The sequence below is a fragment of the Pomacea canaliculata genome, linkage group LG7 (assembly GCF_003073045.1).
Source record: "Pomacea canaliculata isolate SZHN2017 linkage group LG7, ASM307304v1, whole genome shotgun sequence".
Classification (NCBI taxonomy): Eukaryota; Metazoa; Mollusca; class Gastropoda; order Architaenioglossa; family Ampullariidae; genus Pomacea; species Pomacea canaliculata.
The window spans coordinates 2,419,662-2,440,872 of record NC_037596.1 but is presented as its reverse complement, the minus strand read 5'-3'; the positions used below and the strand labels follow the sequence as shown (position 1 = coordinate 2,440,872).

The 21,211-nt window shown below is 38.1% G+C and overlaps 3 protein-coding genes across 5 annotated transcripts in view; 1 reads left to right on the top strand and 2 right to left on the bottom strand.

Annotated features, from left to right (window-relative positions):
- LOC112567642 (2-hydroxyacylsphingosine 1-beta-galactosyltransferase-like) overlaps positions 1-11,418 on the bottom strand; it is a 62,875-nt gene extending 51,457 nt beyond the window's left edge. The window contains exon 1 of the mRNA XM_025244346.1: positions 10,663-11,418. The gene's annotated coding sequence lies outside the window, so the exon portion shown is untranslated. The remainder of the gene's footprint in view (positions 1-10,662) is intronic.
- Positions 1-21,211, top strand: part of LOC112567634 (2-hydroxyacylsphingosine 1-beta-galactosyltransferase-like) — a 63,776-nt gene that overhangs the window by 16,286 nt on the left and 26,279 nt on the right. The gene's annotated exons all lie outside the window — the stretch shown is intronic.
- LOC112567644 (2-hydroxyacylsphingosine 1-beta-galactosyltransferase-like) lies at positions 12,209-19,925 on the bottom strand. Of its 3 annotated transcripts, none has more exons than XM_025244350.1 (2): positions 19,823-19,925; positions 12,209-14,319 (listed from the first exon to the last, which is right to left on the bottom strand). In XM_025244350.1, the coding sequence occupies exon 2, from the start codon at positions 14,288-14,290 to the stop codon at positions 12,770-12,772; it is 1,521 nt and encodes a 506-aa protein (XP_025100135.1). In that variant the 5' UTR covers positions 14,291-14,319; positions 19,823-19,925; the 3' UTR covers positions 12,209-12,769. The 3 variants fall into 3 exon arrangements, with proteins under 3 accessions (XP_025100135.1, XP_025100137.1, XP_025100136.1); XM_025244352.1 differs by lacking the exon at positions 19,823-19,925 and adding an exon at positions 17,197-17,269; XM_025244351.1 differs by lacking the exon at positions 19,823-19,925 and adding an exon at positions 14,792-15,263.

The following is a 21,211-nucleotide window of genomic DNA, read 5'->3' as shown; positions in this document are numbered from 1 at the left end:
AAAAAAAGGGGGTTCCCCCCAAAAAGTTAAAAAAAAAAATTGGCTTTTTGCCAAAATGGCTTTTCCCAACTCTAATAAAGTTGAAATAGGAAAGTAAAAGAAGGATTGACAGATGTTTGTGCCTGTTTCCTTTTATAGATGGGTGAATGTGGCAGAAGGCTAGTTTGTAGCTTAAGCCCCCGTATAGACCTAGAGCAGAAAACGTTTGTAACACTCAATCCTAACCAATTCCCAGGAGCCTCCTACATTATGTGACTATTGCTACTTTAGCTTAGAGGGATTTTAATTAACCTATTCATGCTCGCAAGAATCGTACAATGGACATTTTGGTCAACAATGTAGTATATTTACGACCATAAGCAATAATCTAAAATAAGAATAATGTGTGTATGTCTGCACGTCTATATGTTGTACAACGACGCTCCATTAAGGGGAGATAATAAACGTCTATTCCCCGCAAAATAAGTGCTCGTGTGTGAAGATTTCCGGCTTATTTACCTTTCTGTTCCCATTTTATCGGTCAAAAAGGAATTAAACTGCGCACGTTTCAAACAATCAGGATCAAAATCGAGCGGTGAAGTATAACAAACACATTACAATTGATATTTATCAGCTTTGATCCAGGCAATAGTCAGCAACATCAAATCAATAATAACAATTTATTTATTATTAATATTTTAAGCTTTATTTCTTATTTTCTAACATGAATAGAACAAGGTGCTTTAACAAAAACAAACAGTTAACTTATATTATTTATTCATTAGATTCTTGTTAACACTACATTGCTGTGTAATATTACAAATTAATCTGGAATTTCCACTCGCTAAATGTTTTTTTTTACTTTATCAATCTTTACATTTGATTATATTGTTTGTGCTTATTACTGTTCTAATTATCGTTGTTCATTGTTTCTTATGTTTTTGTTCTTTTGTTATTATATTATTATTATTATTATTATTTTCTTTATTATAGTATTCATATTACTACTACTACTCTACTATACACCGCGTTTCCATAAATAGTTATTTTTCAAAGCGTTTACATAAATTAAATCCATATAAAGTAATATAAGACCAGCACATTCTGTAGTGCAGTTGGGGTAATACTTCTTCAAATTTGTTTTGTCTCGTCAAAGATGAGAATATAAACATCTATTCCTGCACATTTTTTTAAAAGCGTTTTATAACAATTGTTGAAGCACATCGTTGAATCCTGTAAACTTAAAGGCTAATACATGAAAAAACAAAAGTAAACAACATAACAATCGACACTGTTTTAAAGAGATAAAAACCGAAAGACATTTTAGTGATCACTATATATAACATTCCCCTTGCCTAAGACGATTACTGGTGCACGACTTGCTATCGTTAGGTAAATAATAATTGCAAATTGAGTAAATCGTAGTAAGCCGATGTCCACAAGAATTCAAAAAAAAAAATAACAACTGAGAGTTTTCCGCTCACGTATAAAATTCTTTAATTTTGGTGTTTGCAATTGTTTTTCTGTTTTCTGTTGTTGTTGCTCTTATTTCTGTATTTTTTATCGATGCTCATTGTGTATAAAGGCGACGACAAAACACTTCAAAAGCACATGGAAACGGAAATCATCAAGAAAATATTACTTCGATTCTGTATAAAATGAAGACATGCAATAGTTTGAGTTATTCACTGAAGTCCTTTCTAATCTCGAACACTTCAGTTTTATAATAACATGTTTTAAAATTTTAAACCTGGTTTTAAAAAGTGAACAAAATATTGAAGATCATAAACACAATCCTGTAACATTTTGTACGAACTTTAGTAACAAAATTATTGCGAATCACAATTATTGTATAGATTGATTAATAAAACTATCAAAAATATAATAAATGTAAGACGTATTATAATAATTCAGTCTACGAAATAAATAACCATTATTTCTTAAAGAATTTGGCATTATTTGGGTAAAAAATCTCTAATATGATTGAAAGGAAATGCATAAATTAGAGCAAACTCTTTTTGCCGTTTGGCATGCTAAATTTTTAATATCTAACTGCAATATCTGTTAAGTTTACCAAACGTTGAAAATCTGTGAGACTTTGCTCTCTTTTTAATCTTGTTCACTACCCTACTGTTTTTGCCTTTGATTCGGAGCGACAAAGATGAATGCAACGTAGACCGGAACATCTAATATAGTAACACACACACCTAACAAAAAGAATAAACATATCCCACGAAAATTGTAAGAAGGAATTCCATGCTGAGAACGCAGGTGAACGCAGCAGTTTTCATCAGCGTTAGCACGTAGGAGCTTTCTCCAAAGGAAGCGAATTCGGTTTTAAACAGGTTCCGAGGCTTTTTGTGATGGCTGCTTGTAGCTCGGTTGGTGGCACTTGAGAATGGTGAGTGCAAGTCGTGTGTAATGACGGTGTTGAGGTGAAGTTCTGCATGCCTTTCGCGCATGCGCTCAGTGTAGAAACTGGTCAGCCAGAGTGGGTACAAACATGCAGGAATGGAACGAGCTGTACTGAGCGATTCCATAAGAATGGATGACAAAGACGCGAGTGTTGTGGTCGAGCCAGCAGGTATTCTGAGGTATCCAATGAGAAGTTCGGATTTTTTGAGTCGGTGCGAATGTTTGGAAGGAAAATGGATTTAAGAAGGTAAATCTGTGCAACTGATGATAAGTTTTGTGTAAGTTTGCATTCTGGTGAAACGTGAGGGATATTATCAGGCGATAAGATAACAAGTGCTTCTTGTGAGCATACGTCATGAAAGAAGATTTAAACTGGCGTTGCTGGGCTTAAGGATTGTAGTGTGTCTTGGTGTCTCATTAGTTTGGACATTGGGCATCGATGTTGGGTAGTCTGAGGCTGTGGTCCGGGTAAAACCAGATCTACTCTTGCTACGAGATGTGTTATTGTAAGGAGAAGGATTTTGATCTGGTGCTGGGACTGCTTGTGCAATCATGCGGTGTCGCTTGTATAGAAATCGTGACGACAGAGGAAAGACTGAATTACGTGGATAAAACTCGACTGAAGAATACTCATATGATTGGCTGTGTAATGATAATCAATGGTATGCTTGCAAGGTGTTAATGGGAGATTCGCTGGTAGGTTCGGGTGTTAAAATGGCTCAAGAAAAGCATAGGACAAGTCTATATGATTTATCGTCTTGATGTTCGGGGAGTCGTACTGTCGAAAAGAAGATCATGGACGCAGATTCTTTAAGTTTATGGTAAGAAGAAGCATTCGTGAGTAAGAGTATCCGAGAAAATTGTAGAGAAATGAGGCCATCAACTCTCCTCTGCAGTCTTTAAAATAGTGGCCGGCTGAAAGGGCGTATATTCTAAGGTTTTATCAATTGTCTGGTATGATGGTCAAGTTAGTGCGTGTCCACAAACCCGCTGTTGACTGAGGTGTGGGATGGTCAACCCAACTGTGACTTTGCTGGCCAGGGTTGGCTAGTTGTGTGGTGTTGGTGTTTGGTGGTGAAGGGAAAGGGCCATGAACGACAACTCTTACAACGCCTAGAGGGGAGCCCGCGACCCGTTAGGGCAATGCCAGCGAAAGAAAGGCATGAGACAACTCTCTTACCCCACACCGCATGGTGCAGCAACACGAGGCAGCACAAGCTTTCCAAAGCAGGGCGGTTTGGGGTATATGTGGTGTTTCTCATTCACGTATTATGTTGGCTTATTGTTATGGTCCGCTCGCCTAACATTACAGAGAGGTACTGAGATTACAAACATAACGGGCTGTGGGCACAGATGGTAGCACTTTTCATACTGTTTGTTTTGAAAAATATTTAAAGTTTTCTAGAAGAGTAGCTGTTGTATAGATACGTCTGAGTCGCTATGTCTTTCTGTATTTAATGGACCATCGCCATAAACTACATGGCACTATGTGTTGTTGTCATACGAGATCTGACAGCAGACGCGTTTATCTTGTACTTGAAGTTGTATATTTAACATAAACTAGATGAAGTTATAGATGAATCAGGGTATAAGCTAGATTTCAATACGATAATAAATTAGCTAGTAACTTAGACTAGCAAGACAATTGCTCTAGGCAACACCATATGTAAATAAGTTGGATCAGTTTTGTGTGTTATGTTACATTTCCAAGTTGGTGGCCTATTCCATTCTGGCCTACAAAAAACGACAGAGTTGTATTGTGAAGAAAAGAACGCGTAAATGTGAGCAGCGTCTATGTGTTCTTGAGTGTCTGTGAACACAGTGTGACATGTGTGTGACACACTGGACAAATGAACAGTACACAGTAAATGGAGCTCATCGAAAATTAATTGCAATATCAAAAAAAGCGATCGCTGGTATAAGCCGCAGGGTTTGACGCTGGGAAAAGTCACGTGGGGAAGACGCTATACATGAATGTCTCTGTCTTCTAGGAGAGCGACTCACAACTCAACAGAGCAAACGTTGCTCTGTCAGACGATGTTTCTTGACATATACTGCGGATACCAAAAAAACTGAACGCATTCACAAAAGCAAAGCAACAGCAAAAGGTCTTCAGCATCAAGGGCGTCTCATATTCTCTCAGCTCACATTGCGAAACCGCCAAATACAATATTCTTAATACTTTTTGCTTATTCAGAGAGATCATCATAAAATTTTAGGAAAGATAAGTCAGAGCAGTAACGGCACTAGTTTAAAAAATATTACAAGTCTTGTTTGTTACGAGTCTTACCTAACAAGTTGTTTTGGGATTTGCTGTCTCACAACTTTGATATTTTGTTTTTTGTCTCCTCTCGTTCAGCTGGTTTTCAAATGTTGCCGAGGAGCTACAAGTGAACACATCCACATCGCTGACGAGAATTATATTATGTACGCTCGATCCTGGGTCAGTTTTGTTTCTTCGCGAGTGCTGAAAATTACATCAGTAAAACCTGCCAGGCCCTCTGACAATGTCATCAACTTTGCTAACTGCGGGATTCCTGGGGACTTTCTACCTACACCCTCCACTCTCGTTAACATGAATGGTGTTTAGAATCATATTATGTCACATGATAATATGGAAAAGAAATCAAATGAAAAATTAGGATTGAAAGATAAAAAACGAAGTTCTGAGACATGTTGGAAGAAATTAACATAGAAAAATGATCATTTCTATTATAATCGCACATAAAACACAGTTCTGAAATGCTACAAATATGTTGGGTGTTTAGTGTCAATTCTGCATACAATAAAATTGCTACATAGGATAATAAGTGTTTCAATATTGATACTGAATATGATTTGACACTCTAGCACAGGCAATATAAGTGCTGAGAAATCCTCTCGAATCTCTCGCCCAGACCTCTTATTTCTTATTTCTGAACAAACAGAATATGCACTGCCAGCCTCGCACACAGAACAACGCATGTGCACAAAGCAACCACTAGGCGGATCGCTCGTTTACCTTCCAGGCATAACAAACCCATCCAAGAATATTTAACACGTATTATTCTTAAAAGTATTTAATAAAGGATTTTATTTTCTTTTTCTTTTAAAGCAATCGACAAAGAACAAAGGTTGTGGCAAAAAACAAAGAATATTAGTATTGTATATCCTTAATTATTTGTTCAAGGAACTAATGCTGAGATAAAAAAAAAAATTAACAAGGTCGGTGAAAACAGTTACAGCATGCGGTTCTCAACCTTTACTTGTGGCCCCGACCCCCCTGACGAACACCGGTAGTCGCGACCCTTAGGCAGGCAGGTCGGTGGAAGGGGGGGGGGAAGCCTTAGCTAACTCGAACGCCGCGTCGTAGAAATCAAACAACGAAGAACAAAGTTCGTATCTGCAAGAAGTATAACTGTTAATGAAATTTTACTAAAGCAAATTCGTGGTGCTAATAAATATTATTTTATTGGACACTCACTTTGATAATGAGAAGGTTGAGCTGCTTGCTGTTGCCTAGAGAAAGCGAACCTGTGTGCGATGTTCTACACTGCAATTCGCAGCTCAGCCTCTGCGTCACACGATTTCTGTATTTCGACTTCAGTGCTGCCAATGCTGAAAATCCTTGCTCCACATGTACGAAGTTGAAAATGGCAGAAGAACTTTCATTGCTTTTCAGAAAGCACGTTGACGCTAAATCCATAATTTTGGCACTTGGTGTTGTTTGGAAGACCATTTTCAGGGATTGGTCACTCGAAAGTCGATGAGCTGCTCTTCTTCTGTGGAAACCCGCTTGTGCTAGGATCACCAGAAATGGAATTACGAATCCAATCGTATTTTAGTCACATCAATTTCAGCGAAGTAATGCTGAACTTTCTGCAGTCCGTTTAGATGGGCAATAATTACATTCTTCACCTGATCAGGCTTAATTGTTGAGAGGGGATGTGTTTTTGAGTTTTGGAAGTGAGAAGTCACTGCATTGCCGAGACAGTGTACTTGAATAGGGAGAAGAGATTTGGTTTGATCGCCTTCAGCTCAGTTACACAATCTAAGCTAATTTCACTAATACCGGTATAAGAAACTTTTTAAAAAGGAACACCTTCGCGACCCCCTTGTAGGACGTCGCGACCCCCAGGGGGTCGCGCCACAGGTTGAGAACGCTGAGTTACAGGGATGCCATATGGATTTGTCCATGTTGCTAAATGTTTTCTTTTTACTTAATCTTTAAATAAAATAATAATGATAAAATAATTATTATTATTCAAAGGCGTTGCTCAAAGCGCTTTACATAAATCATTATAATCTAGATGATAAACACCATTCACTTTTATTAGTGCTGCTGAAGGTAATAGTTTTGTTTAAATTTGTTTTTCTTGTAAGACATGAAATGTAAGCTCATATCTGAGCACTTTGTAAAAACGTTTAGAATAACCTGCGAACAGATTATGTTGTGTCCCTTAAAGATTATACAGCTAAATATAAATATAAAAGAAAGAAAAGTAGACCAAAAACGAATCTTTGTTGTAAAAAGCAACAGAAAAACATTTACTCGCAATAATAAAACCCCCTATACTTCAAGGATTTACTGGCGTGCAGCTTTTTTGCTAGAGTTATGAAACACTTAATTGCAAGTATGGATAAATACATGGCAAACCGATGGCGAAATAACAAACATGTTAAAAAAAATATTTGCGTAGATTTTTGCTCAGATAAAAATTGTTTACTATTTAGTATTTTTAAATTTGCATATTGGCCATTGCGATAAAAAGACAAAAACAAAACCAACTTTCACACATTTAAAACTGAATTAATGAACAAATACCCTTAATTGATTCTGTACATATAACAATGACTTTTTTTTTTGAGAAAAAAGAAATCTCTGCAAGATCCCTTATTAACACTAGCATACTTCAGTTTTTCAAAAACATTTTTAACTTTTATTGATTTGAAAAAAAATTAAGACTACAAACAAATCTGAACGTTTTGTACACTTGTAAAAAAGATTGGCAAAATTGCATGTTTTAGTAGATGTTACAGATTTAAAATACTAACAGCAAAGATAAAATAAAGAGTAAATATAAATAATACTTGCAGACATGAAAATAAAACAACCCATATTTCTTTAACAATTATTAAGTGATTATTTGGGTGAAAAAATCTTTTAAAAATTGTTTAATGCTCTTAGTTAAGGTTAATTGCAAAACAGGAGAAAAACTTTATTAGCCGTGTCTTTTTTTTCTCAATTCTGTGAATTTAGCCAGCATCAAAATATTTTGGAAACTTTGCTTATTTCAAATCGTGTTCACTAACTTTTATTCAATTTTTGCCTTTAATTTCGAGCAACAGCAGTTGAATGCAACGTAGACCAAACATACTGATATCAGCAGTATCAGTAGCACAAACGATAACAGAAAGCATAAACATCCAGCACGAAAATTGTAAGAAAGGAACTTCATGACCTGACGAACGAAGGTGACGGCCGCCATATTTCATCACGTGATCAAGCAGTAGGCCGCTTTCTCCACAGGAACACCGGAATTCGATTTTAAACAGTTTCGAGGCTTTGGTGATGGCCTGCTTGGTAGCTCGTGTTGGTGGCCACTTTGAGAATGGTGGAGTGCAGCTCGTGTGTACTGACGGTGTTGAGGTCGACAGTCTCTGCCATGCCCCTTTTACGCGCATGCGCTCAGCGTTGTAGAACTGGTCAAGAAAGAGCGGCGTACAAACTACTGCGACGGCGTGGAACAGAGCCTCGTACTGGGGACCGTTACTACACAATGCTGAAAAACACGCGAGTGTTGGGGTGAGCCAGCAGGTCATTCTGAGGTATCCATGACGACGTCAGGATCTTCTTTGAGTTCGGTGACGAAATGTTGCATACGGAAAATGGGATTTAAAAGGTAAATTTTGCAACACACTGATGATTTTTTGTGTAATTGCTTCTGGTGGACTGAGGACATAAGTACCAAACGATACGATAACAATCCTTCTTTGGTATCATCCATAAAAGATTTGAACTGCGGTGGCAATGTTTACCAGGACCTGTAGCTGTTCCTCCTATTAGTTTGACATTGGCATCGATGGTCTCGGTAGTCTAGGATGTGGTCTGTGTCAACCACCAGATCTCAGCTCTTGCTACAGCATGTTATAGTAAGGAAAGGCATTTCTGGTGCATAGCGACTGACTGCGTCTTTGTAGGAAAATCGTCCACACAGAGGAAAACATGAATTACAGTGGATAAAACTCTCTGAAGAAAACTCATATGATGGTTGTAGCTAAAAAATGAACTGGTATGTTGCAAGGCTGTATAGGGATTCGCTGGTCGCACGGGTCGAAAGTTATTCAAGAAAGGCAAAAGGCACCCAAGTCTATATGATATTATCGTCATCATTTTCATGAACCGTAGATTGTCGAAAACGAAAAGATCTGGACGCAGTTCTTTAACCTTCTGGAAGAAGAAGCGTTCGTAAGAAGAGTATCACAAAATTGTAAGCCAATAGACATAATCACACTAAAATCATCAGACAATCCTTTAAAATAGTTGCCGGGGAAAGCGGCCGTCATAATCTCCTCAAAGTTTTTCAATGTCTTGTACTCGATGACAGTCAAGTTAGTCGTGTCCAACACCCGCCTGTTTGACGATGTAGTCGGGCATGGTCAACCACACCTCGTGACCTTGCCGAGCGAGGTCCGCGCTACGTTCGTGTGGTAGTTGGTGTGGCTGGTGAAGGGCGATGCATGAAGACAACTCTCTTACCCCCACACACAGGGGCAGCAACACGAGGCAGCACACAGCTGTCCAAGCAGGAATTCTCTATCTTCATGTTTTGGATGCACTTTTGGTCCTCTGTAACATTACAGAAAGTGCACAACCTGATTACAAAACATAACGGGGCTGTGGCGGACAGGTGCTAGCACTTTTCATACTTGTTGTTTAAAAAAAATTTCAAAGTTTCTAGAAGAGGTAGCTGACTTGTATGATACTCGATGTCTGCAATCTCTTCTCATTAAGAACACAAACATCTGACTATAAACCTACATGGGCCACTAATCAGTGTTTCACGAGATACAGCAGAGACGCGTTTATCTTTGTACTTGAAGTTGTATATTTACAGAAGCATAGATGAATAGATGAATCAGGGAATAAGCTAGATTACAATAGCGATAAAAATATATGTAATTAGAACTAGCATGTCAATTGTTCTGGGTAACACACATATGTAATACGTTGGATCAGTTTTTGTGTGTTATGTTCACCATTTCCAGTTGTTGGCCATTTCCATTCCAGTCCAACTTTTATCAGGACGGAGCATGCATACTTATTGTGGGAAAGATTGTTTGAAGGCAGTGATGAGTACACTTGTTACTGGTTACAGTTGTCATGTGTTTTCCATGGCTCTATCTGACCTGTCAATTATGCTCACCTCTCTCTCTCTCCTCCAGTCGGACCCCATTCTTTTATGTCAGACGGTAAAAACTCGGCCTTTCAAAACAGAAAATAACTGTCTCCAAGATTCTGACAAGACTGTGACGAGCTTTTGAGCTGTAAAGTGCGAGAAGAGTAATTATTGTAAATTTGAGTCAATTGCTGACTTTTTCATGCTTTTCCAAAAGCTATAGATAGGTATGAGTAACATTTTTTAGCTTTTGTAACTGTTGTAAGCTCAAAAAGCTGGAGTAAATTGGAGTTATTTAATATCATTACATGTAGACAGGCCCACAAAAGAGACAGAGTTGTTGTTGTGAAGAAAGAACGCGTAAATGTCCAGGTGTCTATGTGTTCTTGAGGTCTGTGACACAGTGTGACACATTGTGACACACTGTGAAAAGTGAACAGTAAACATTAAACATGGAGCTCATCGAAAATTAATTGCAATCTCAAAATCTGGAAACACGCCGCATCGCTGTATAAGCCGCAGGGTTTGACGCTGGGAAAAGTTCACGTGGGGACAGACGCTATACACTGAATGTCTTTGTCTCTAGGGACGAGCGACCTCACAACTCAACAGAGCAAACTTTGCTTCTGTGGTCAGACGATGTCTTCTTGGGACATATACTGCAGGATACCAAAAAACTGAACGATTCACAAAACAAAGCAACACAAAAGGTCTTCATGCATCTGCCAGGCGTCTCATATCTCTCAGCTCACATTGCAAACCGCAAATACAATATCTAATCACTTTTGCTTATTCAAGAGAATCATCATAAAATTTAGGAAGATGAAGTCAGCAGCAGTAACTGATATAGTTTAAAAAATATTACCAAGTCTGTTTGTACGAGTCTTACCTACAAGTGTTTTGAATCTTGCTGTCCGCACAACCTTTGATCACTTTCTTTCTTTGTCTCTTCTCGTTCAAGCTGGTTTTCAAATGTTGCCGAAGAGCTACATTGAACACATTCACATCTCCTGACGAGAATTATATTATGTACGCTCGATCCTGGGTCAGTTTGTCTCTTCGCGAGTGCTGACAAATGTACATCAGTAAAACCTGCCAGGCCCTCTGACATGTCATCAACTCTGCTAACTGCGGGATTCCTGGGCGGACTTTCTACCTACACCCATCCACTCTCGTTAACATGAATTTTTCTTGTGAATCATATTTATGTCACATGATAATATGGAAAAGAAAATCAAATGAAAAATTAGGATTGAAAGATAAAAACGAAAGTTCTGAGACATGTTGGAAGAAATTAACATAGCAAAATGATCATTTACTATTATAATCGCACATAAAACACAGTTCTGAAATGCTACAAATATGTTGGGGTGTTTAGTGTCAATCCTGCCATACAATAAAATTGCTACATAGGATAATATGTTTCAATATTGATACTGAATATGATTTCGACAACTCCTCAGCCACAGGCAATATAAGTGCTGAGAATCCCTCTCGAATCTCTCGCCCAGACCCTCTTATTTCTTATTTCTGAAACAACCAGGACATATGCACCTGCCCAGCCTCGCACACAGAACAACGCATGTGCACAAAGCAACCACTAGGCGGACTCGCTCTGTTTACCTTCCAGGCATAACAACCCCATCCAAAAATATTTAACACGTATTATTCCTTAAAAGATTTTTAATAAGGTTTTATTTTCTTTTTCTTTTAAAGCAATCGAGAAAGAACAAAGGTGCTGTGCAAAAACAAAGAATATTAGTATTGTATATCCATTACATTTTTGTTCAAGAACTAAATGCTGAGATAAAAGAAAAAAACAAGGTCGGATGAAAACAGTTACAGGATGCCATATGGATTTTCCATGTGCTAAATGTTTTCTTTTTACCTTAAATCTTTAAATAAAATAATAATGATAATAATAATTATTATTATTCCAAAAAGCGTTGCTCAAAGCGCTTTACATAAATCATTTATAATCTAGATGATAAACAACCATTCACTTATATTAGTGCTGCTGAAAGGTAATAGTTTTGTTTAAATTTGTTTTCTCTTGTAAGACATGAAAATGGTAAGCTCATATCTGAGCACTTTGTAAAAACGTTTAGAATAACCTGCGAACAGCATTATGTTTGTGTCCTCTTCAAAGATTATACAGCTAAATATAAATATAAAGAAAGAAAAAGTAGATTAAAAAACGAATCTTTGTTGTAAAAAGCAACAGAAAACATTTTACTCGCGATAATAAAACAACCCTTATACCTTCAAGGATTACTGGGGTGCAGCTTTTTTGCTAGAGTTATGTAAACATTAATTGCAAGTATGTATAAATACATGGCAAACGATGGCGAAATAACAAACATGTTAAAAATATTTGCGTAGATTTTCGCTCAGATAAAAATTTGTTTACAATTAGTATTTTTAAATTTTGCATATTGCCATTGCGATAAAAAGACAAAAACAAAACCAACTTTCACCACATTTAAAACTGAATTAATGAACAAATACTTAATTGATTCTGTACATATAACAATGACTTTTTTTTTGAGAATCTCTGCAAGGATCCCTTTATTAACACTAGCATACTTCAGTTTTTAAAAAAAATTAAGACTACAAAATTAAAAATTAAGACTACAAACAAACGTTTTGTACATTTGTCACAAAAAGATTGGCAAAACTGCATGTTTTAGTAGATGTTTACAGGTTTAAAATACTAACAGCAAAGATAAAAATAAAGAGTAAATATATATAATACTTTAGACATGAAAATAAAACAACCCATATTTCTTTAACAATTATTAGTGATTATTTGGGTGAAAAAATCTTTTAAAAAAATTGTTTAATGCTCTTAGTTAAGGTTAAATGCAAAACAGGAGAAAACTTTATTAGCCGTGTCTTAAAAAAAACAGATTTTTTTTCTTCTCAATTCTGTGAATTTAGCCAGCATCTAAATCTTTTGGGGAATTTTGCTTATTTCAAATCGTGTTCACTAACTTTTATTCAATTTTTGTCTTTAATTTCGAGCGACAGCAGTTGAATGCAACGTAGACCAAACATACTGATATCAGCAGTATCAGTAGCAAAAACGATAACAGAAAAGCATAAACATCCCAGCACGAAAATTGTAAGAAAGGAACTTCATGTCCTGACGAACGAAGGTGACTGCCGCCATATTTCATCACGTGATCAAGCCAGTAGGCCGCTTTCTCCACAGGAACACCGAATTCGATTTTAAACAGTTCCGAGGCCTTTGTGATGGCCTGCTTGTAGCTCGTGTTGGTGGCCACTTTGAGAATGGTGGAGTGCAGCTCGTGTGTACTGACGGTGTTGAGGTCGACAGTCTCTGCCATGCCCTTTTCGCGCATGCGCTCAGCGTTGTAGAACTGGTCACCAGATAGCGGCGTACAAACCACTGGCACGGCGTGGAACACAGCCTCGTACTGACCGTTCTTACCGCAATGGCTGACAAACACTCGAGTGTTGGGGTGAGCCAGCAGGTCATTCTGAGGTATCCATGACGACGTCAGAATCTTCTTTGAGTTCGGTGACAAAATGTTGGAACGGAAAACGGATTTAAAAGGTAAATCCTGCAACACACTGATGATATTTTTTGTAATTGGTTCTGGTGGACTGAGGACATAACTACCAAATGATACGATAACAACTCCTTCTTTGGCATCATCCATAAAAGATTTAAAATGCGGTGGCAATGGTTTACTATGACCTGTAGCTGTTCCTCCAATTAGTTTGACATTGGGCATCGATGGTCTCGGGTAGTCTAGGATGTGGTCCGTCTCAACCAACCAGATCTCAGCTCTTGCTACAAGCATGTCTATAGTAAGGAAAGGCATTTCTGGTGCATAGCGACTGACTGCTTCTTTGTAGGAAAATCCGTCCACCACAGAGGAAAATACATGAAGTACAGTGGTTAAAACTCGCTGAAGAAAACTCATATGATGGCTGTAGCTAAAAATTATCAATGGTATGTTGCAAGGTTGTAAAGGGATTCGCTGGTAGTACGGGTCGTAAAATGTTCCAAGAAAAGCAAAAGGCACCCCAAGTCTATATGATATTATCGTCATCATGTTCATGAACCGTAAATTGTCGAAAACGAAAAGATCTGGACGCAGTTCTTTAACGTTCTGGAAGAAAGAAGCGTTTGTAAGAAGAGTATCACAAAATTGTAAGCCAATAGACATAAACACATCCCAATCATCAGGCAATCCTTTAAAATAGTTGCCGGCGAGAGCGGCCATCGCAATCTCCTCAAAGTTTCTCAATGTCTGGTACTCGATGACAGTCAAGTTAGTCGTGTCCAACACCCGCCTGTTGACGATGTAGTCGGGCATGGTCAACCACACCTCGTGACCTTGCCGAGCGAGGGTCCGCGCTACGTTCGTGTGGTAGTTGGTGTGGCTGGTGAAGGGCATGGGCATGAAGACAACTCTCTTACCCCCCACACACAGGGGCAGCAACACGAGGCAGCACACAGCTGTCAAAAGCAGGAATTGTCTCATCTTTAGGTTTTCGATGCGCTTTTGGTCCTCTGTAACATTACAGAAAGTGTACAAACAGATTACAAAACATAACGGGGCTGTGACGGACAGGTGACAGCCTGCTAGTGATGAGCGAATGTTGTCGCTGCATCAGCATTTTGCGTTAATATTGTTGTTTTAAAAAAATTTTCAAAGATACTTTAAGAGGTAGCTGACTTGTATATATACCCTATGTCTGCCAGCTCTTCTCATTAAGACACATACATCTGACCATAAACCTGCATGGGTACTAATGAGTGTTTCACGAGATACAGTCATAGACAGGTATATATTTTTACTTGAAGTTGTATATTTACAGAAGCTTAGATAACTAGATAAATCAGGGCATAAGTTGGATTATATAAGCTATGTTTACAACAACCTAAAGACAATTTGTAAGGACCTATTAAGTCCTTTTCTAGCTCAATGTAATAGTCTCTTGCGCTCCCATAAACGCCAAGCGGTCCGGTTATCGGCTCTCACCAATACAGTGAAGGTTGGCTGCCCAGAGTTCATATCTCGTCTCGGGCACGCTATTCTTTCTCTGCACGTGGCATCTGTTTACAGGGCTGACTGCCTTGCCGTAATATAGCCTTAGTTGCTGGCACGGCGTAAAACACCAATTCAAATAAACCCCTCGTCCTTTTCTCGCTCTTCTCTACACAAATAACGCTACTTCTTTTGTAGACCTGTATATATTTAATAATAGATTAACTAATAAAAATATTTCCCTACAAAACATACATCAGTTACCCCTTGCTACTGTCTAAGATATAATGTGGTGGTGGTGTTGTTGTTGTTGTTGTTGTTGTTGTTGTTGTTGTTGTTGTTGTTGTTGTTGTTGTTGTTGTTGTTGTTGTTGTCGTCATCGTCTAATTCTAAAATGAGTTCTGATAGAACATATCGTTTTCTTTATGAATAACTTAAAAATAATGAAGTTTGAAGTTTGGCACAAACTTTCACTTTATTAACTGTACAAAACTTTCACTGTATTAACTGTCTCTGGGAAATTAATGTTCCATATACCTATATATATATATCATCCACACTAAATCTTAAATCGTAAACATACCACACAAACAAAACACAGCTGACGTCTCCACGTGGGGACAGACGCTATGCAATGAATGTCTCTGTCTCTAGGGACGAGCGACTTCACAACTCTACAGAGCAAACGTTGCCTCCTGGGGTCAGACGTTGTCTTCCTGGCTATATACTCCAGGATACAAATAAACTCAACAATTCACAAAACAAAGCAACACGAAAGTTCTTCATGGCATCTGCAAGGCCATCAGTCCGCGGCATTAGCCAGACCCAAACACTCACGGCCCGTCTCCTGGCCCCGCAGGCTGCGCCCATTCACATTTACAAACGAGAACAAACTTACTCATACATGTCTACTTTCTAGAATACATAAAAAATTAAACATAGGCAACCTCGAGATTTTCTAAACTACAAACACCGCACCTTTGTTGGCCTTTACTTCCCCACACCTCGAGCTTTGGAAGTGAAGGGCTGGCCAGCAACAGTTAATTTAAATCTTTTTGATGTCTAAAAAAGAAGTATCCTGATTGGTCGTTCAACAGGTGGGTTCAGCCACCATCCCTGTGAGTATTTTAGCTTCATCTCACCCTCTGTGACATCATCCTCTCCCTCTCGACAAACTTATAAGCACTGGTAATAACCGTACACACCTCAGAACCACTCGTCAGTGTGAACGTTTATTCATTCTTTATGTGTTTAATAATGTATTTTGTTCAAGAAAAGTATTTTTAAATCCTTTTTAAACAATCTCGCGCTAATTCTCATTAGTTAATATGGCTTTAACTGATTATGAGCTGTTTAAATAAAATGTGAATGTCCAGACACATCACTGCGATGCGTGTTTGCGAAAAACGTATCATAACATTGATGTATGTTTACAGACATTAATACAAAGACATTTAAGTCTTACACATTTTAAACACATTTATCGTCATACAACAAATCGTGTAGATTACCTCTTAAAACAGAGGCCCGTCACTTCGACGATTTGTTGATGACACCATAGAGTGCAAAGATGGAGAGGAAATTTTATTTTAAAAAAATCCCCTTGGGCGTCTCATATCTCTCAGCTCCCATTGCACATCGCAACACGCCAAATACAAGTACAGTTATCTTATCACATTTTTCTATATTCAAGATAAGCCATCTTACTATTTATGAAAGATGAAAAAAATCTGCTGTGGGGTACTTTGCACTGTTAGCCGCTGACATACGTTTAAAAATATTACACAGCCTGGCTGTATGAGTCTTACCTAAAAGTGTTTTTCGATCTTGCTGTCCTCACAACCTTTGATCACTTTCTTTCTTTGTCTCTTCTTGTTCAAACTGCTTTTTAAATGTTGCCGAGGAGAGACAGTGAACACATTCACATCGCCTGATGAGGATTATATTACCCACGCTCGATCCAGGGTCACCTTGATTTTTCGCGATTGCTTAAAAGTATACTCTAGTAAAACCTGCCAGGCCCTATGTCATGTCATCCACTCTGCTAACTGCAGGATTCCTGGGAGCACTTTCTACCTACACCCATCACCTCTCGTTGTCATGAAATTTTGTTTAGAATCATATTCATGTCAACGTGATTCACAGTCAGGTTGAAATACGGAAAAGCAAATCAAATGAAAAATTTGGCTTGAAGGATCAAAACTGAAGTTGTCAGTCATGTCGGTGGAAATCGTTCAGATAGCAACATGATCGTTTGCTTACAATCGCCTATAAAACCCAGTCCTTTGCTTTTTCTCTTACGAGACCATATTCCTGTAATAGCAGAATTTTTTCAAAACATTATGATCAGCATTTTTATTGTTTAAAAAAGAGACACAGTGTGAAGAGACATCACCTACCGTCAATCTATCGACGGAGCTGTAGACTTCATGGAGTGATAGAACACGTGGACGCCCAAGGAACGACTGTATGAAGTTTTGACAGGGAGAAGTGCATGTTGCCTGACGTATTTGACCCCAATAGGTCACGATCTTCACCGCAGCAGTGTCACGTGATAATTATTTAGTTTTTAGCGTCTCGGGTGGTTGTTACTACGGACAATTCTTTCTCTGTACAAGTCTGTATGTCCCTGTTCTTATGTCTACACACTTTGTCTTTATCCTGCATGCCTGCTGCTGTTTGTTTGTCTGTACTCGTGTGATTGCTTTTTTTTTCTTTTACTAATGTATGTCTGTGTCCATTTGTTTTACCGTATTTATATATAGATATGTGTGTGTTATTTCTTCAGGCAATCCTTTTAGTACCAAGAAACTTTTTTCGTCTCTGTTCGTATGTCTACCTATGAGTATTAATGCAAGTCGACTCTGTATGTCTCTCCGTTTGTTTATCTTTGAGAAGTATTGATGCATAAACGTGTATGTGACTGCTCGCGTGTGTGTGTGTATATGTATACTTCTGTGTGAATGAGAGAAGGAACCCGAAATAAATCATTAGGCTAAACGGAGAACAGCGAAATGTATGATTTAGGTACATCTTTGTAAAGTTCTGTGATTTCATCTATATTGAAATGGCTTTTACTACAGTCTAGTTAATTTAAATACATTTTAGACAACGAAACTTATTTTAAGATATTTTACTACATTTTTGTACACCCTTCTTTGTTTTATATCTCAAAGGAAGATATGACAGCAACAGTATCACAGTTAACATCATTAATTTGAAATACAAGGTACTTTCAGTTTTCTTTTAGTCCTAGAAATATAATGAATAATCGTCGTTTCTTTATGACGTTTCCTTAAATATATATATATATAAGGTATTCCTAGCTAATATCTAAGATATACTATTATTATTACTTATTAATGATGTCTAATTCGAAAATCAGTATCGATTGAAAGTTATTTTTTCATATTATCATAAATAAATATTTAAAATAAAAAGAAACATTCAGCATATGGTAATTGAAGATTGCATGAGTATTTTTATCTTGTGACTATTTTCATCATGAGCGTGTTTTATTTCAGCAGATAATTGTTATTAATCCTGCTTTGGTGTAGTTTGCACTGTTCATTCAGCCGCGGTCACGGACAAACGTTCAAAAATATTACCAAGCCTGGCTGTAAGAGTGTTTTTGGATCTTGCTGTCCTCACAACATTTATAATTTTCTTTCTTTGTCTCCTCTAGTTCAAGCTGCTTTGAAAGCAACGTACCATCCATAGAGATAAGTGTGTTAGGCCACTGTTAAAAGAATTAAACAAACAACATGTGAAATTTGTCTACAAACAATGCAGTTTCCGGTGCTTCTTCGCAAAATGTTTGTTTGTACCAAGAAGAACAAGCCTGTGTCAGGAACAGGGGGTTGTTGCCCCTGTCTGTTGTTAGTCAGGGATTATTGCCCTTACCAGTATATGAGTGTTTTTGCTGCGTAGTGGTTTCGCGTCAGAACCCGACGTCATTTTATGACGTAATTTTAGATTGTAGGGAGAGTGAAAATTATTTGGAAGACAGCAGACAACGGAGGAGATTTTTGGAAGAGAGGACGGGCGGAAATATGAGGAGCGTCTGACTGTACGTGTGGATACAGAGACGGTGGGAGAAGGGGCGAAAAGTGGACAGAGTGAATGGATTATCCGTTCTGTGAACTTGTGTGTTGTTCCCGAATAACTATTCGTGGTCGCCACCTAGATGTCGGCCAAGAAAGCATCTACCCCTTATAAGAACTGAAAATTGTGAGAGTTTTCAAGAAGAGAAGAACTGTCAAACTAATCAATGTACGACTCTGTAAGACAGAGAACATAAGAATCCTGCAACTGTGGATTTTAAGAAAGGACATGTCGTAAAGGAAAAGGTATATCGTTGTTTAATGTGAATTCAGAAAAGGACAGTGACTACGATCATTAACATTTGGGATGCATTATAGTGTAAGTGGAATTCCGGGAGGATTTTACCAGAAAGTTTATTCTTGGGCGATCGCTTCGGACAGTGTGGAAGAATGAATAAGTGTGAATAACAGAAGCCAAACTGTAAGTAGCAATTTGAGAACTTTTCAACAGAAAAACGGACGACCAACTTAACTGAACGACGCCGCAAAAAGACATTTATACCGATGTTACACCGTATATGATTTTCAATAATGTATGTGTTTAATGTTAAATTATGAATTATATAAATCTTATTCGCCCACGACAAATCTCTGTGATATCTGTGAGAAAGGAACACGCGTGGGGACGAGCATACATATGGCTGTCAGTGAGTTCGAGTGATGTTGACGGTGTATGAAATTGTGAAGTGAACGCGTCCCTGACAGCCTGCTGCTACTAAAAGTGACAAGACCTGAGTAACATACTTCACTTCAAAAGAAGCAACTGGTAACAATTTGTTTAATTATGAGCTTATAGGACTTTATATGTCAAAGTCATAGATTTTCTCAATCTATAGCTTCGTAAGTGGTCAACTGCAACTCGCAACACCAACGTCCCAGACCCGTGTTCCAACGTAAAGACAATAGCAAAGATCACACTTACGTTCAAGCAACGTCCGTGTCCAACCAGACACATACAAACAATTCCTTGAATTCTCTTCCTTCTTCGTACCTTATCTACTATCCACTGGAGTAGATGATCCACTGCATCTGGTGCTGGCTTATCAGGCATTACAGATTAATGAAGGTGACGTCACAAATCCTCTAATCCTTGACAGCTGGTGCTGGCTGGGAAGACTTTGCCACCAAAAGGTTAGGTAAAGTTCAGACCCTAATCAATTCCTTACAGTATGGCGAGTTCCCGTGATCCTCAGCAAACCGTAACGAATGCCCGCGAATGAAATTTCGACCGATATTTTTAAAATTTATATTACTAACTTCAAATAATAAAGACAACAATCTGTGATACTCCGTTTTAAAGAGCATTTAAAATACATATACGTGGTGTAAATTTGAACAACTATACGTTTGTAGTAGAAGAGTCGTGAGTGCTTGTTACTACGGTCACTTGTCTGTATATCTGTAGGTCCATGTTCGTATGTCTATTCAGTATAACAGCAGGGCTTTTATAAAAAAGGCCTTTTTTTTAAAAGAACTTTTATAAAGGTGGACAGTTTTATTTCCTCTTCTACTTCCTTTCGCTCCCGTATTTTCGCCATAATAATGCAAAAGGCATTAATGACAATTTTGCAGAGGAACTGGGCGTTTATGGTATTAACGGTAAGAATAAAATAACAGCAAGAACATGAGAACACGACAAATAAATTTCAAGTACAGTGGAACCTCGGTTAGCGAACGCCTCGGATAGCGAATTTTTCGGTTAACGAACAAAAATTTCGCTAAAAATTTGTCTCGGATAGCGAACAAAATTTCGGATAACGAACAAAAATTTCGTTAAAAATTTGTCTCGATAGCGAACAAAATTTCGGATAACGAACAGCCACGTGAACCACACGTGACGACCAGCATGTAATCATTCGCGCTCGAGACACAGTTACGATCAGTCGCTCCTTACCTGTGCGCATCCTTCTATTAGTGATTGTTGTGCTTTATTTTAATAAGATAATCCTCAATCATGGCTCCAAAGAAGATTAAGAGCAAGTAATAGTAGTGAGGTAATGACAAGGAAGCGGCCAACAAATGAATTGAAAAGGAAATGATTTCAAAGTATGAAGGTGGCATGCGTCTGTCGGATATGTGATGTCGTATTACCGAAGAGTTTTACAAAAAGGCAGAAGAAGCAGACACTGGACAAGTTTTTTTCTTCAACCTCAAAGCTACAGAAAGGGAAGTCTCCCGATTTTATAATGTCACGTGTGCTCATGGAGAGGGAATCAAAGCAGTAATTCCACCCCTTCCTCCCCACACCTGTTTCCACCCACGCCGTCAAAACGGCAAGTTTTCTGATGTTTAAATGCTTTCGTTAATGTTT